Below are 14,898 nucleotides of genomic sequence, written 5' to 3' on the forward strand. Positions count from 1 at the left end.
AAACCCTTGATGTGTTTTTCCTCACTTTTCTTTATACAGTGCAGGAAAATAAGGGAAGAGAGTTCTCTGGCCACGTATCCCCACTGGAGATCAGAAGAGTCAAACTCCTGAGGGAGCCCCACATCCAAAGGGTGAAATTAATTTTAAAGAAAAGAGTTTAAATAAATCTTGATGGAATGAGAAGGGCAGCCCCTGAGCAGCCTCCACTCCACAAAGTCCCCTCAGAAGGGGAGGAGTGGTGCTGCATTGGGCTGGTTGGGACCTGCTGGATATTTTATATCTGCGGGTCTGGGCTGGAAAATAAATTACTTTTTATTTACCTCCTTAGAGTTTTCCCTTCAGTCTGATATTCAGGTACCTCAGGTTGCTTTTGGATGAGCTGTGAAAGATGAGCATGATGTTTTAATGCTTTAGAATGGTACAGTTGGACCATCTTTTTGGAGATGATTGCCAACTTAGTGTAAGGAATGTAAATAAGTCTGATTTTTAGGCTACTTACATTTTTTCTGACAGAACCTAAAGAAACTTTGTCTTAAAGGGCAAGATTCAGTTGTTAAAAAATCAGTCACTTTTACTTTTGAGCTTAATTAGAAATCTGCAGAGGTTTTGCTTGCAAAATTTCAGAGAGATAAATGCACAACTGTTCTTCCTTGGTTATCTCTCTTTTTTGGGTGCCTCCCCAAGGAAATTTGACAGCCCATTGTCAGTGGTGAGAATATTGATAGCAGGTAAAGCATGGGATGTGGAGGATATTTTGCTACATAGGCAGCAAAGTTTGCCTACAGCAAAGTCAGTCCACAGTCCTGTTCTCAGGAAAAATATTTTCCATCTTCATTTTCTCCTATACCCCCCAATCATTCTGCTTGTCTCTGTCTTATTTTATTCCTTGCTACTTTTGCAGATGATTGTATTTCACAAGGAAAAAGAGGGGGAAATAAATTGAATTACAGGTAGCCAGAGGAGTGCAGGAGGATAAGAGGCTCTTACTGCAGTGTGGGGGGGATGAAGTGGTGGAGAATATTCACTCATTAGTGAGGTGAATGAAATTAGGGTGATTCTGAAATGGTTGATTTAATTAACTGCTTTGTAAATTGATCTTTAAACGGAATAAGTTTATTAAAATATTTAAAAAAGGGAAAATAACCAAAGCCCTGCACGAGTAACAGTTCAAAATAATGCTTGCTGTAGTTATTCATTAAAAAGTTGTGGATAGTTGGCAATGTTGGAACATGTTCAATAATACCACATTTTGCAATATTTGTTTTGGGGTTTTAATGGAAAATTCCAAGTTCCTGCAGCTGTTTTCAATCATAAAAGTCCCTCAGGAGCATTATTTCTAGATCTCACGACTGTGTGGAAAAGCACGTGAAGATGGGAACAGGAGTTGCAGATCAAGAAGACCAATCAGATGTATCAATACAATATATACTGAATGTACAAATATAAACAAGGCACTTTGGGCATCTCTGTATGACATTAGTGAGACCAGCAGGGAGATACTCTAATTGCAGTTTTCTTACCTCTTAAAAATTACCCAGAAGTTGCCTTAAAAGTTTTGAAGGGCTAGAAAAATTCTTTGCATGGACAGACAAGCAGATAATTGATTTTAATTTGGTTTGTTTTTTTTGGTTTTGGTTTTTTTTTTCAAGTTGTCCACATTTTTCCAGTGGTTGTGTTAAACACAGTATCGTGGAGTTAATTTGACATTAGGTTTGCTACTCTTACATTAGTTTCTGCCAGGCTTTGAAGTCCACTGATGAACAGGACTCCGGAATACAAGTTGGAAATCATTGAATATCTTCTTCCTGGGGCAGAGGGTGGCCTTGCCCAGCAGCCTTTGCATCCCTGTGAATTGAAATTCCTGCACAAGCTCAGCTGTGTCAAAGAGAGACAAATTGAGGCTGGAGCTCTTCCCCTTGTACAGCCACGAGTGATGGGAGGTCAACCCCTGCCCCTGCAACTGAGAACTCTGCACTTCGTTAACTGGAATTCACTAAAGGACACTTAGGATTCACCAAATCATTGTGTGTAATTCACTAAAGCAGATTAATTTGGCCTGGGCACCCAGATCCAGGAGCTGAGCCTTGGCACTTCAGACAAATTAGGAATGGCACCCAAATTTTAGAGAGAATCACTGGCCATGGCCACCAACTGCTGTGGGAACAGACCCTGGAACAGGGTGCCCAGAGAAGCTGTGGCTGCTCCATCCCTGGCAGTGTCCAAGGCTGGAAAGGGCTTGGAACAACCTGGGGTAGTGAAAATATGTCTGTGCCCATGGCAGGAGGTGGAACTAAATGATTTTACATCCCCTTTCAATTAACATTCTGTAATTCCATGATTCTGTGTTGTTTGACATTCTTGAAGCCATCTGGAAAATCTTGCTTCTGTCAGATGGGAGTTTTTTAGTCCGCGGGGCTACAAGGACAAAAGTTCTGGATTTTTGTGTCTGTGATAGATGGACGATTAAATAATTTAAAGTATGTTTTAGTATTAAATGTTGAAGAGTCTATAAAGTAGGAATTTCGAGTGAAGGCAATTCTGGTTGGAGGCTGTGGCTCATTAAATTCTCCAGTTCAAACAAAGAACTTGAGCACATGAAACGTGGTATTGACAGATAAAATGATCTGGGAAATAGTGACATTAGAAACACTGGTAAGAAATGCCCAAACCAGGTGTTGCCCTGAGGAAGGATGAGCTGGCATATCCAGTGCAAACCACCTCAAGGCCCGACGTTTAAAGAGATTTTCTGTTTGAGAACGGTGCTGCTCGGAGCTGGCTGTGATGAGTCAGTAAGTCCGTGTGACACTTCTCCCAAAGCTGGGAGAGGAGGATGGAGCAGCCCTTCCTCCCCCAGAGGCCAAATCTAGAACACGACGTCTGCTTCCAAATGCTCCCCGTCAAGCTCCGAAGGTCTCGGGCTGGGATGCCACTTCCAGATTGTGGCTGTTACAATTCCAGTCAGTTGCAGGTCGACTGCTGCATTGCCTGCCGTGCCCTCCTGCGGTTCAACAGTCTGGGTGCTTGTCTTGGAAAATTTTAAATGGCCTGGATGTTTCCAGTAATCACTTTTCTGGAGGACAGCACATTCCCGTTGGGCTGAAGTACTGATGTGGATGTAGAACGTCTGTCTTCTCACACAGGCATTTTCTTGGATGGGAGTCATCCCCTTGCATTGTCCTCCTGCATCCTTCTCCCACAAAACAATGTAAGGAGCTCAGTAGTTGCTGGATGAGGGCAGAGATGAAATTTTTTCTCATTTCTGTATTTCCCAGGCTACAAGTGCCATTTTCGTGGATTTGTGCATCCCGGCTTTGTCTTTACAGCTGTACTTCAGGTCTACTCCAACAAGCTAGTTCTCAGTGTTGTTCTTCAGCCCAAACTATGAATCTCCAGTCATTCCATGAGTCCTGTTGGGAGCTTCACTGTGCCAGGGCAGAAGTGGACATGAGGAGTCATCCTCAAAATCTGTGGGGAGGAATAGTCAGCCCTGTCCCTGGAAGGTCTCTCAGCCATCGTTCCTCTCCTGGCTCTCACTGGGTCCTTGGAATTCTTCCTTGACTTTCCCTCAGCTGTGATTTGCTTTGGCTCACAGGGGTTGTACATCAGCTGTGTCACATCTCCTGGAGTTTGAGTGATTTCTTTACCCTGCTCTCCTGCAGGAATGGTAATAAACCCTTGACTCACGAGAAGATTCCCGAGAAGGATGGAAAATGCCGTATTCTGCTTGCCAAGTTCTGCCTGACCTCCATCTGCCACCCCTTCTTCTCAAGATCTAGAGTTCTGAAGGAGGAGATCTTGTTGTTGGTGTGACATTTGGATCTGTAGCCAGGAGACTTGGGAAAGAAGCGCGATTAAGGGAGCATACTGTGCTTTTTTTCAGTTCCATTTCTGGGCTTTGCAGCAAATAATGTTCATTGTTGTGGCACCTTGTGAAGTTTAAGAGTTAAAAATTATTTTGTTGAGCCACCAGGATGGTTGAGTTACCTGAGAAGCCAGTCTTTGGAGGGGAAAAAGCTGAAGACTTATTTCTTTAAATGAAAGCTCAGGAGTAATTGGATGTGCTGCACTTTCCATGTCAGGGCAGGCAATCTGTGACAACATTCCAGGTTCAAAAGTTCCTAACTTCAGAAATCCAACTTCAGTCAAATCAACTTGGGTCCTACAGGCCACTAGAATTTCCGCTGGGCGTGTTTTTATCTTCTTTTTTTTTTCAAGGCAGCAACAAAAGTTAGGGCAACTCAAACTCTTTGTAGTTAAGATTTGAAAGAGTTGAGATTCATCAATCTCATGTCATAACTGGTGAAAACTTGTCTGAGAAAAACTCAGAACTGTGGCCACCACAGAAATCTGAGATTCCTGTCTGGTGGGTACTTAACACTGGGCAAAATTTTGTCTGGGATCGAGCTGCAGCCTTAATTACTGAGCAACCATGGTCTCTGTAGCAGTGGTTTATCAGAAACAAAAGACAAACTGCAGGGTTGGTGCAGGTGTGGGGAGTGTCAGGAGAGGTCTGAAATGCTGTTGGAGCACTGCAAGGAGAATGAGCCCTTCTGCTGTGTAGTGAGATTGGCATTCATGGCAGGTATCTGGCTGAGGTTGTTTGGAGGTGGATTTTGGAGCTGCCGTGTGTGTGTGTGTGTGTGTGTGTGTGTATGTCTTAAAGTTTTGTACTAGAATTTATAAAGTACTTTCCACGTGCCACGTCGAACTATTGAACTCTGAAGTATTTTGTATTTTACCTCATTTCCAGCCTGCTGGAAACCATGTCTCACTACACGGACGAGCCAAGATTCACCATCGAGCAGATCGACCTCCTGCAGCGCCTGAGACGCACGGGAATGACCAGGCATGAGATCCTGCACGCCCTGGAGACCTTGGACCGTCTGGACCAAGAGCACAGCGACAAATTCGGGAGGAGATCTGGCTACGGAGGCGGCTCCTACGGCAACAGCACCAACAACGTGCCAGCGTCCTCCTCGACGGCCACGGCTTCCACGCAGACCCAGCACTCCGGGATGTCCCCGTCCCCGAGCAACAGTTACGACACCTCCCCACAGCCTTGCACTACGAATCAGAACGGGAGGGAGAGTAACGAGAGGTTGTCTGCCTTCAACGGGAAGATGTCGCCCACCCGCTACCCCCTGGCCAACAGCCTGGCCCAGAGGTCCTACAGCTTCGAGGCTTCCGAGGAGGACTTGGACATCGACGACAAAGTGGAGGAGCTGATGAGGTGAGTGGAGGTCTCTGTAAAAAGTGTGGAGGTGAGGAGTGCCTCAGCAGGAATGGCTGCGTTGGAAGATTGCTCAGATAGGGATTGTAGGGTGGTAGAATGCTGGCACAGGTTGTCCAGGGAGGTGGTGGATGTCCCATCCCAGGAAGCATTTGAGGTCAGGTGGGAGGGGGCTCTGAGCAACCTGATCCAGTTGAAGATACCCCTGCATGTCACAGTAGGTTTGGACTAAATGACCTGAAGTCTCTTCCAACCCACACCGTTCCATGAGGATTTGATGGTGATCAGGAGAGCAGGATCTGCTCCAAGCAATTGTTCCTGCCCATGCTCCAAGGGTCATCACCCCAGAACCTCTCACCTGCCTTGTGGAGGCAGCTCCTGGCCCTGTCTGAGTGTCCCACAGTCTGACTGGTGTGATAATTTTTCCAGTGCTGTACCAAAAATTGGGATTGATGTTAGAGCACTTGTTTTCCATCCTAATTTTATTCAGGATTCTGATTAAATATCAATTCACATGACTTCTCCTCCCCTATTACACACCCATTGTAATTCCTTCCATACAGAGGGAGAGTAGGGAATCCAGCTTGGATTGGTCAGTGCTTTCCAGTGGGATCTGGAGAGGATGCATGTTGTTTGTTTATAGTTTGTGGCAGGGATTTGCAGAGTGCTGCAGGAAAATAAAAATAATGAAGAAGCAGAAATTTTCTCTGAAAGCCATTGGGGTGTTTTTTTTTTTCCAGGGCTGACCTTCCTTTACTTTTAGCAGCTTTCTTTTCAGCATTGTGACAAAGATGAAAGGAGGGGATTATACTCCTAAGGATGAAAGTCAGTCAGTGGGCTTTGAGAGCACAAAGAAATAAGAGGAAAGGCCAAATGTCTCAAAACAATTTTGGTCATAATGTTGGAATTCATTCTTTTTCCCCCAAAAAACTGCACCATTCCTGAAGTACCTGTGGGAGGACTGGAGTCCATAAGCTCCAGAATGGAAATGTGTTGGAAGTAGTTTGGAGATTTCAGGGAAAGATGAGGCTTTTGGGGGACAGGATTAGAGATGAGCAGTAAGAAAAGCCGATCAGCTTCATTTGCTGTCGGCTGCAGGGTGATGGAATTGTGCAGGAAGGGGGTGAATACAGCAGGGTGCCAAGTTCCCATGGCTGAGGTTTGGGCTCCTGTGCAGTGAGTCTCAGGTAATGCTTTTAGTGCCTATTTAAACTGAAATTGCTTGTGTTTGCAGGCATGTGGATGATGAGTGCTGGGTACAGAAATAAAAATGATCCCAACAGCACAACATTCATTTGGCATTTACATTTGTGAGCTTGAATCTGTCTTCAATGCAGCTGGGGCAGGAGGGGATAAGGGGAAGGGAAATCTCTCATAAGGCCTAATAAAGGCTGGTTTTAATTGCTTGCCCTTCTTAGGATGGGAGAGAGGAAGAGGAGGGGCAAGGCACGTGTTTATTGCAATTGAAATATGCTGTGTATCACAGTACATGTGCAACCTCCAATTCATTTGCTTTTTAGCTGTTTTAGCCCCTTCTGAACTACCTGTGCAGGCCTTGTAAAAATGATACAAAATCTTCAGTTCATTCAGTGCAAGCTCTGGACTAAGTAGGGTTCTAGAGGAGGGGTGTGAGGACAGAGGCTGCAATTTTTTTGGATCTTTTCCTTGGGATGCTGGAGGAGGTTGGTATATGTATATTCATTTGGGTAACTAACCATGCAGGCCCTGCTATCCTTTATTTTTTATTTTTCTACCTCATTTTTATGAGTGAGGTTTTTATGCTGATATGAGAGATTTATTCATCCCTGTGTAATGAAACTTTGTACATTCCATATGGCAGTGCTGCACCTAATATGAATTATATGGGACATGAGTCATCCATTCTCCTGCTATGGTACTTTGATCAAACGTGACACTTGTTAAAAGAAGTGTCCAGCACTGAGGCTGTTTTAATGCCTGCTTTCCCCACTCCTTGTCCCCTAAACAAAGGAAATAAAGGCATTTTGCATCTTGCAGGTGCACTTTGTTCCGTCCCTCTTTTTGTGTGTCCTGTTGTTGTTTTGTTTTGGTAGGAGGGACAGCAGTGTGATAAAGGAGGAAATCAAAGCCTTCCTCGCCAACCGGAGAATTTCCCAAGCAGTTGTTGCACAGGTAACAGGTAAGAGCTCGGGGAGTCCTCTCCTCATTTTGGGAATCTCTGTGTCTGAACTGCCTGTCTGAGCATGATGCAGATGTTGGAATATCACTTGGCTTTCTGCATTGCAGTGCAGATCTGTCAGCTTAGTCATGATAATGTATGCCTTTGATTTAAGACCCATTGTCCTGCACATCATGGAACTTCCCCAGTGAATCACTTTTTTTTTTTTTTTTCTTTTTTTTTTCCCCTGTGGCTTGTGCTGGCAGATTTTATTTTACAGCATTATAATAAAGCCTGAAGTTCTTATCTTAAAATGAAAACGGTTTTCCTTAATTCTTAAATTGTTGTTGAGTGCGGCAAATAGATGCAGATCTGCATCTCTGGGTATTGAGAAAGAGAGATAATGTGTATTTATATATTAAAAAGTACATGAATAGTCAGGAGACACAGCTGTAGCTGGTGCTACTGCAGCCAGGAGTTGGAGGATGAGAGTTGGAAGTTTTATCCGTCCTTTGAGTCAAAATTAATGAAAATCTGAAGGGAGGCTGAGGGATGACCAGATCAACTCAGGTTTTACCTGGAAGGAGCAGCAGTTCTGGGTGCCCTGTGCCCTGAGCCTTCTCTGTCACATCCAGACAGGTGAAGTCACTGCAGTGGTGCCACTTCTTCCCTGGGTGTGTTCCCAGAGCTTTACAGAGGGTAACAAAGTCCTTTTGCTTCTCCATGGGGTGAGGTGCTGCTATTTCTCCCTTCCAGGCACACAGGCCTTGCCTAGAACAGCCTCACAATCATTTTGGTTGGAAAAGCCCTCTAAGACCATTGAGTCTGATCACTCTCCCAGCACTGCCAAGGCCACCACTGATCTGTGTCCCCAGGTGCCACATCCACATGGCTTTTAAATCAGGGATGGGGACTCCAGCCCTGCTCTGAGCAGCTGTGCCAGGGCTGGACAGGCCTTTCCAGGCAGGAATTGTTCCCAATATTCAACCTGAACCTGCCCTGGCACAGCTTGAGGCTGTTCCCTCTCATCCTGTCCCTTGTTCCCTGTCAGGAGTTGTGCAGAACCACAAGGTCCCCCCTGAGCCTCCTTTTCTCCAGGCTGAGCCCCTTTCCAGCCCCTCCTGGTGCTCCAGCCCCTTCCCAGCTCCGTTCCCTGCCCTGGATTCACTCCAGCCCTTCCTTTAGGATGAAGACTTGGTGATAAAACTCAGAAAGCTCGATCCCGTGTTACACCTCTAAGATTTGTTAACTTTTTAACCCAAGCTTGGATAAAGATCTTGAAATAGATAATATTTGAGGTTCCTAGATGTCTGGGAATGCCAAAGCAGTAGGAGGAAATTTGTTCTTTTATGATATTTCCAGGATTTGAAATGTCACAGGAATCCACCTGTCTGGGAGCTGTGGGTTTGCAGACATGGCAGCTGTTGAGGTGGGAAAGCACAAACTGGTGCTTGAGCCACAGAGCCAGGAATTCTTTTCATGTCTCCAACTCTTCTGTGATCCTGGGTGAAATGATTTGTCCTTCCCTGGTCTCAGTTTCATCCGGAAAATCATGAGATTAACAATTTGTGTAAATGTAAGGGATATTATTGGCCTTTTCAGATCTTAGCACTAATACTTCAAAAATGAATGTGTAAATTGAGCTGCTTAAATTGTACCTGAACTCTTAAATTTTGGTAGCTAGTGGGTCACTCTCCTGCTTTTGTTCATTCCTTGCATGAATATATCCTGGAATTAACCTCTTTGTAGCACCCAGCAAGTCAGGCTGGCTTCCCCTGCAAGACAAGGAGTGCAAAGAGAGGAAAACTTCACCAAAAGAGTCTTTCCAAAAAAAGCCAATGTTTGGTGTTTTTTTGGTCAGTGGGACTGCCAGTTGTGGGGTCATTGAATCAGAATCACCACACCAGATCCAAGTCTGTGTCAGTGAAAGGAATGGATCTAATTATAGTTAACTGATTAATTATAATTAACCCTTGATGCATGTGTTTGATACCCTGCAAGAAGCTGTAGGAATGGCAAGACCAATCTCTTCACACCTGATCCTTTTCCTCCTTCCATCCTGAGCCTGTTCTCTTGGATTTCAGTGGGCACTAAGTTGGCATTTAGCTTTTGGGAGCTCTCATTGTTTCCTCCTGTGAGTAAATGACACCAACCATCCCCTTGAGACACGGCTGACTGGATTTCACACCCTTCCCACTCAACCCTCCTGTGCAGCACGAGGAGGATCCACAGTGTGCTCACAGAGGGACCAGAGAAATACTGCAGGGTGTCAGTGGGACAGAATGAGGGCTGGGCTGAAGGCACTGTGTTATTATCTTGTTTTCGAGCCAGATCCATGGGAAACCAGTACATTTTTGCATCTCAGTCATCCTCTCTGTGCTTGGTGGGAGCTGATTCATTTTAAATCAGCCCCCAGCCTTGTGTAAGCAGATGTGTAGCACTTACATGCCACTCCTAAGTAATGGTTTATCTGAGGGAAATGGTAAATCTCAAAGAGGTGTTTGGAAGGACCAGATTAAAGAGTGTGCTCAGCTCTAGCAGGGAGAAACATCAGCTTCCTCTCAAAAGCTGGGAGTGGTGAGAGGTGACTGAAACAGCTCGGGACAGAGATCTGGAGCAGAGCATCCCAGGGCTCTCCCTTCCAGAGCTGTCTCAGCCTGATGAATGCTGGATGACTTGGAGTATTCTTCAGATGCCTCCAACATCCTGTTCAGCTGGAGAAGAGGCTCCCAGGGTATGTCTGGAAACCACTCCTGGTTCAGTAGAAAACCAGTTTGTATAGGCAGAGGCTTTGCAGAGTGTATGATCCCAAATGGCATCACCTCAGGATTTACAGCCTTTGTCTTACTGATAAAGATTTTTTGTAAAAAGTGACTTGTACAAGAGGAAAGTAGAAAAATTGGCTTCTAGTCTTCATCCCTTCTGCCCTGGGAAGAGGCAAGAAGGAAATGAAAAATTTATGGCTGTTTCTGTCCAGGAGAGTGGCTTGACTTGACTACCTCTGCTGGCAACTTTTCCTTGCAACCTCTACCAATTCTCTGTTTCCTCTGTCCTTATGACCTTATTTATCCCATTCTGTAACTTGCCATGTTCTGTCCTTGGTGCAGAAATCTCTCCTGCAACTGTGACCCCTCAGAACCTTCTTTTTGCTAATTTTACTAATTCTTCAAATTACACTTTAATTCAGAAACACATTTCTCCTTTTTCCCAACTTAATTCTAACCTTGCAAAGCACTTACAGAATCCATAGTCCTACAGAGCAGTTCTGCATCCAAGCTTTTCCTCTTGTTTTTCCTGCTGTAGCACAAGGCAAGTGATGGAGAGGGAGGATGCAGGAGAGGGGAGCACAGAGCTGAGGGTTAAAGTCAGCTGTTTCAATAGAAAAATGTTGAGGATCTCTTAATCCTTATAAAATTACCAGAAACTCTGAAAGTCATCTAGATAATGAACCTGACAGGAAAAATTAAACCTGGAAGACATTCTACAGGGCTGCCTGGTATATGGAAAGGACAAGGCAGCTTGGAAAATAGTAACAGGGTATTAAAAAAATGACTTGAAAATAAAGGATGATTGATAAGAAGCAAAAACTTAGCATAACACTTACTAGTGCTGGTCCTAAAAACAGGAGCTGCTTTTTATAGAAACTTTTTTAATGGTGTCTGTAATAAGATAAACAAGAAGCACTTGGGTTGGGCTCTGTATAAATAATCTCCTACTGATAAGAAAAATGACAGTATAAACAGGAGCTAATAATAGTTCCTGCAGAATTTCCTATCCTGGTGTTTGGAGCTCCTTTTAACATCACTGCAGCCTGCTCAGGCCTGGGGGTTCAGCCCCACGTGGGGCAGGTGAGCTGCCAAATTTTTATCAAATGTAATTAGCAGTCATGTCTTAGAATTTACTTCACAGGAATTGTACTTGGTCACCAGGTTATGGTCAGAAGGCAGAGGATGAAGAGAGAAATGTGAACTTTGCTCAGAGATGCTGTCTGAGCTTCCAAAGTTAGATGGAGGGTGGAGAAATATTTTCAGGAACTGATGTCTTCCTGTTCTACAGTAAAGGAGAGAGGGAGGAGAGCACAGGGATGAGCCCTCTGCAGATGGGCTAAAGTGGTTTGATGGATGATGCCTCTGCAAGGTTTGGAAATATTACCTTTCCTGTTTTTTTACACACAGGGAGTGAAAGAATAAAAAAAACACCTTTATTTTCCTGAAGTTACAGAGCAGAAATTTCAATTCACTTTTCTCAGTTCTTAAAAACATAAAAAGCAAACCACCATTAAAAAAAACCCCAAACCTATCAACAGTAAAATGCAGAAGTCATTTTTTGAGTTGTTTTTAAATACACAGAGAGCTTTCCAGGATGCAGTTTTGGTACCCTTCCCAATTATTCCACTTGTACAAACCAGCCCTGTCCTCCTGTCTCTGCCTTAATTGATAGGAGATCTCCAAGACTTGGCTTTAGATTATGCTAAACACACGTGCAGTGGAGGGCAGCCTTGGAGCACTGCTGGAACAAATAAAATCCCCACAGGTTTGGAACCCACACACAGGGATGCTGAGCAAATGCCAATACACAGGGAAACTTAACTAGTTCCTCTGTGAAGAGAATTCAGAAAGTCCCTGAACTGTTGATCATCTCAAATGGCATGAAACTGCATTTTGAGAAACATTTTCCTTCCTGTTTTGTTTTTTTTTTTAAAACTCATGACAACACAGAGATTTGTTCTTTATGATTTTGATCTTTGCAGGTTTCCTGTAAACAAGCTTTGTTAATCTCTTAAATTGATAGATGTCCTTTGCAAGCACTTGTTCTCTGAATCTGGGACTTTGCTTACAAAGTGAAGAATTAAAACACAGTCAGTTAACTTTCTTCTCCAGCTCTGACGTATTCCAGGTGCTTCTGAAAACCTCTCCTGAAAGAAACATTAAAGAAATGCAAAGCAGAGCTGCTGAACAGATCTATTAGTGAAGGTGAAAACCAGTTCCCACATACTTGATGAATAGCAGAGTTGAGGGCTGTGAGCAGATTTGAGCTGCACATAGCAGTGTCCTTCTCTTGATGGTGTATTTTACCATTTATTTTATATATTTGGATGAGAAACTCTGCCCTAATCGGTTGTGTAGGAGACAGGGAGCACAGACTGGTTTGTTTATCACTGGGAAGTGTGACCTGCTGTGGGAAGGACTGAGTGTGACACAAGCAGGCAGCATCTGAAGTGCAACAGTCCTTTGTGGATACCACTTTCCTTCAGGATTTTTTGTGAGGTGTCCATAACCAGGTGTGTTCCTGGCCCTGCTGAAGCTGAGCCTGGAGCACCACAGTCCTCCTTGAGATCCCTGCCTCACTTGGAGAGGGAATTTCTCCAGCACAACCGGATTTTCACTACTCCAGAGAAGTTATTTCATCCGTTGCTTCTGGCAGCAGGATGATTTCTTTTTTCCTGCCAATGCAATTCCTTAAAGCAGATTATGATTAGAGACAACGTGACAGGAGGGTCCTGGAGGTCACTGTCCTGTGAGTCCTGCGGTGTGAAACCCACTTGAGATGCAGGAAACTCTGACATGACAACTTGGGAGATTTGTTTTTTTTTACAATGAAAGGAGTTAAGAATGGGTTTGGATCCCACAGCACTGCTATCTGGGAGATCCTGGATGAGTTTTGCTGAATGACTTTGCCTGTGACCTTGGGTTGGTCAAGCTGTTGGGATATGGTTTTGGGGCCTGTAAATCTTGTTGAGGTACAGATAAATTTTATGCCTTAAAAACATTTTACAGAAGTAGCTTTATGAGCCGTGAGGTCAGAGGCTCAGCTGCTGTGGCTAAACGACAGCCACAAAAGGATCCCAGCTCAGATCCAGCTCTGTTCAGGAGAACTTTGATGCAGTTCAGGACATTGGGACAATGCATAATTTGTGGAAAGAAGCTTTTTACAATGAAAATGGCACAGATTGATCAGGAAGTTGGTGTCTGCCCCATCCCTGGAAACATTCAAGGTCACGTTGGATAGGGCTCTGAACAACGTGATCCAGTTGAAGATGTCCCAGCTCGTTGCAGGGGGTGTTGGACTAGATGACCTTTAAAGATCTTTCCAACTCAGATTTTTCTGTGATTCCATGAAAGTGGACATGGCAAGACCCAGCTTGAGTTTTTTGGCTCCTGCTGCTGTGCCTTGCCCTCGAGAACATTGTCTGGAGTGGTGACATCTGTGCCACGTGTGACAGTGTCAGGCAGCCTCTTGAGCATGGCTCAGATTTTCCACTCATGGCAGACATTTAGTCTCTAATTTATATCTACCAGTGCTTTGTGTTTATATCTTAGGTTGTTATCCAAACACCCAACACACACTAATTCACTGCAATAAGTGTAAGTGGACCATAGTAAACAAGTAAATGACTGGAGCTGTTACCCAGTGATTAATTAATGGAAGCAGGGCAGCCAAAAGCAGTGAGACACAAACCTTTGTGTCCCACAGTCAGGACAAGAAATGGCTTTAATAAATCATAATAGGTCAAGAGCTGCAAATTTTAAAACTTGGACTTTCCACTGGTCATCAGGCATGCAGATGGCAGGATTTCAATTAGGCTGGAGCCTTGTTTTGGGCCAGAGAGTGTTATCAACTTACACTGCCTTCTGGTATTAACTTGTGTGCTTCCACAGTTACTTGATGTAAACTTGGCAGGGTCTGAGGGTTGTGTTTGGTCGAATAATTCCACTTCCCCAGTAGTATAAACTCAGTTTTAGAACCCACTGTGGGCCCTGGGGGTAGGCAACTCCTGGCTACCCCAGCTGTTCCTGAACTCTGTCATTTGAGGGCAAGGCAAACACTGGGAGTGGGTTCTGGGAAAATCAGGATCTGTTTTGTGGGCACAGCTCTGCTGAGCAGCAGTGAGCTGCTGTATCTGAACTAAAACACACCTATCCCTTTCCCCGAGGACAATTAAAACTTCATAGCCTCCAGAATTCTGTTTGAGGAAGAACAATTAAGAGTGCAAACCCAGTGATTTTAAAAATCTGGTTGGTGTAAACCCACCTGAATATGGTACCTGAGAGTCAAGTTGAGACATTCTGAAGTTAACTGCCTTCAACACACAAAAAACCCCATAATAAACTCCCACTTTAGAAGTGGTTAAACTACAGGGGGTTGTTTTTCATGAGTTAAATCTGATTATGAGAGCTTATAAAAACTTGATGCATCTCTAGAGGGGGGGAGGCAGTTTGGGTTCTGTGTGCAAACCAGCCTCTACCTGCCTGGGTGATACCACCAAGCAGGTGGTGGCACAGGTGGTGTTGGCAGTATATTGGTACTTGGAGCACCTCCTAAAACTTCACTTCCCAGGAGAGTTTGGATGTTGTTAACTTGTTCTGATGGCTGAAGGGCCTTGTGGAAAGCACAGGGAGTTCTGAAGTAGTGCTTCAGTTACTCAGCAAACTGCATTTTTTACTTTTTCAGGTGAACTTATTGCTGACCTCCTCATGCACTTCTAAACCTCTTGTTTTATTTAGTTCTTCTGCTGGTCATTTTTTTTTGC

At 44.3% G+C, this 14,898-nt stretch overlaps 1 protein-coding gene across 28 annotated transcripts in view; it reads left to right on the forward strand.

Moving 5' to 3' along the window:
- Window positions 1–14,898, forward strand: part of HMBOX1 (homeobox containing 1) — a 118,352-nt gene that overhangs the window by 54,083 nt on the left and 49,371 nt on the right. For all 28 annotated transcript variants that reach the window (XM_085574364.1, XM_021541332.4, XM_085574361.1 and 25 more), the window contains 2 exons: window positions 4,751–5,230; window positions 7,303–7,388. In XM_085574364.1, coding sequence (XP_085430490.1) covers window positions 4,764–5,230; window positions 7,303–7,388 — 553 coding nt within the window. In that variant the 5' untranslated portion in view covers window positions 4,751–4,763. The remainder of the gene's footprint in view (window positions 1–4,750; window positions 5,231–7,302; window positions 7,389–14,898) is intronic.

Source organism: Lonchura striata, chromosome 3 (genome assembly GCF_050655825.1).
Source record: "Lonchura striata isolate lonStrDom1 chromosome 3, ASM5065582v1, whole genome shotgun sequence".
NCBI lineage: Eukaryota > Metazoa > Chordata > Aves > Passeriformes > Estrildidae > Lonchura > Lonchura striata.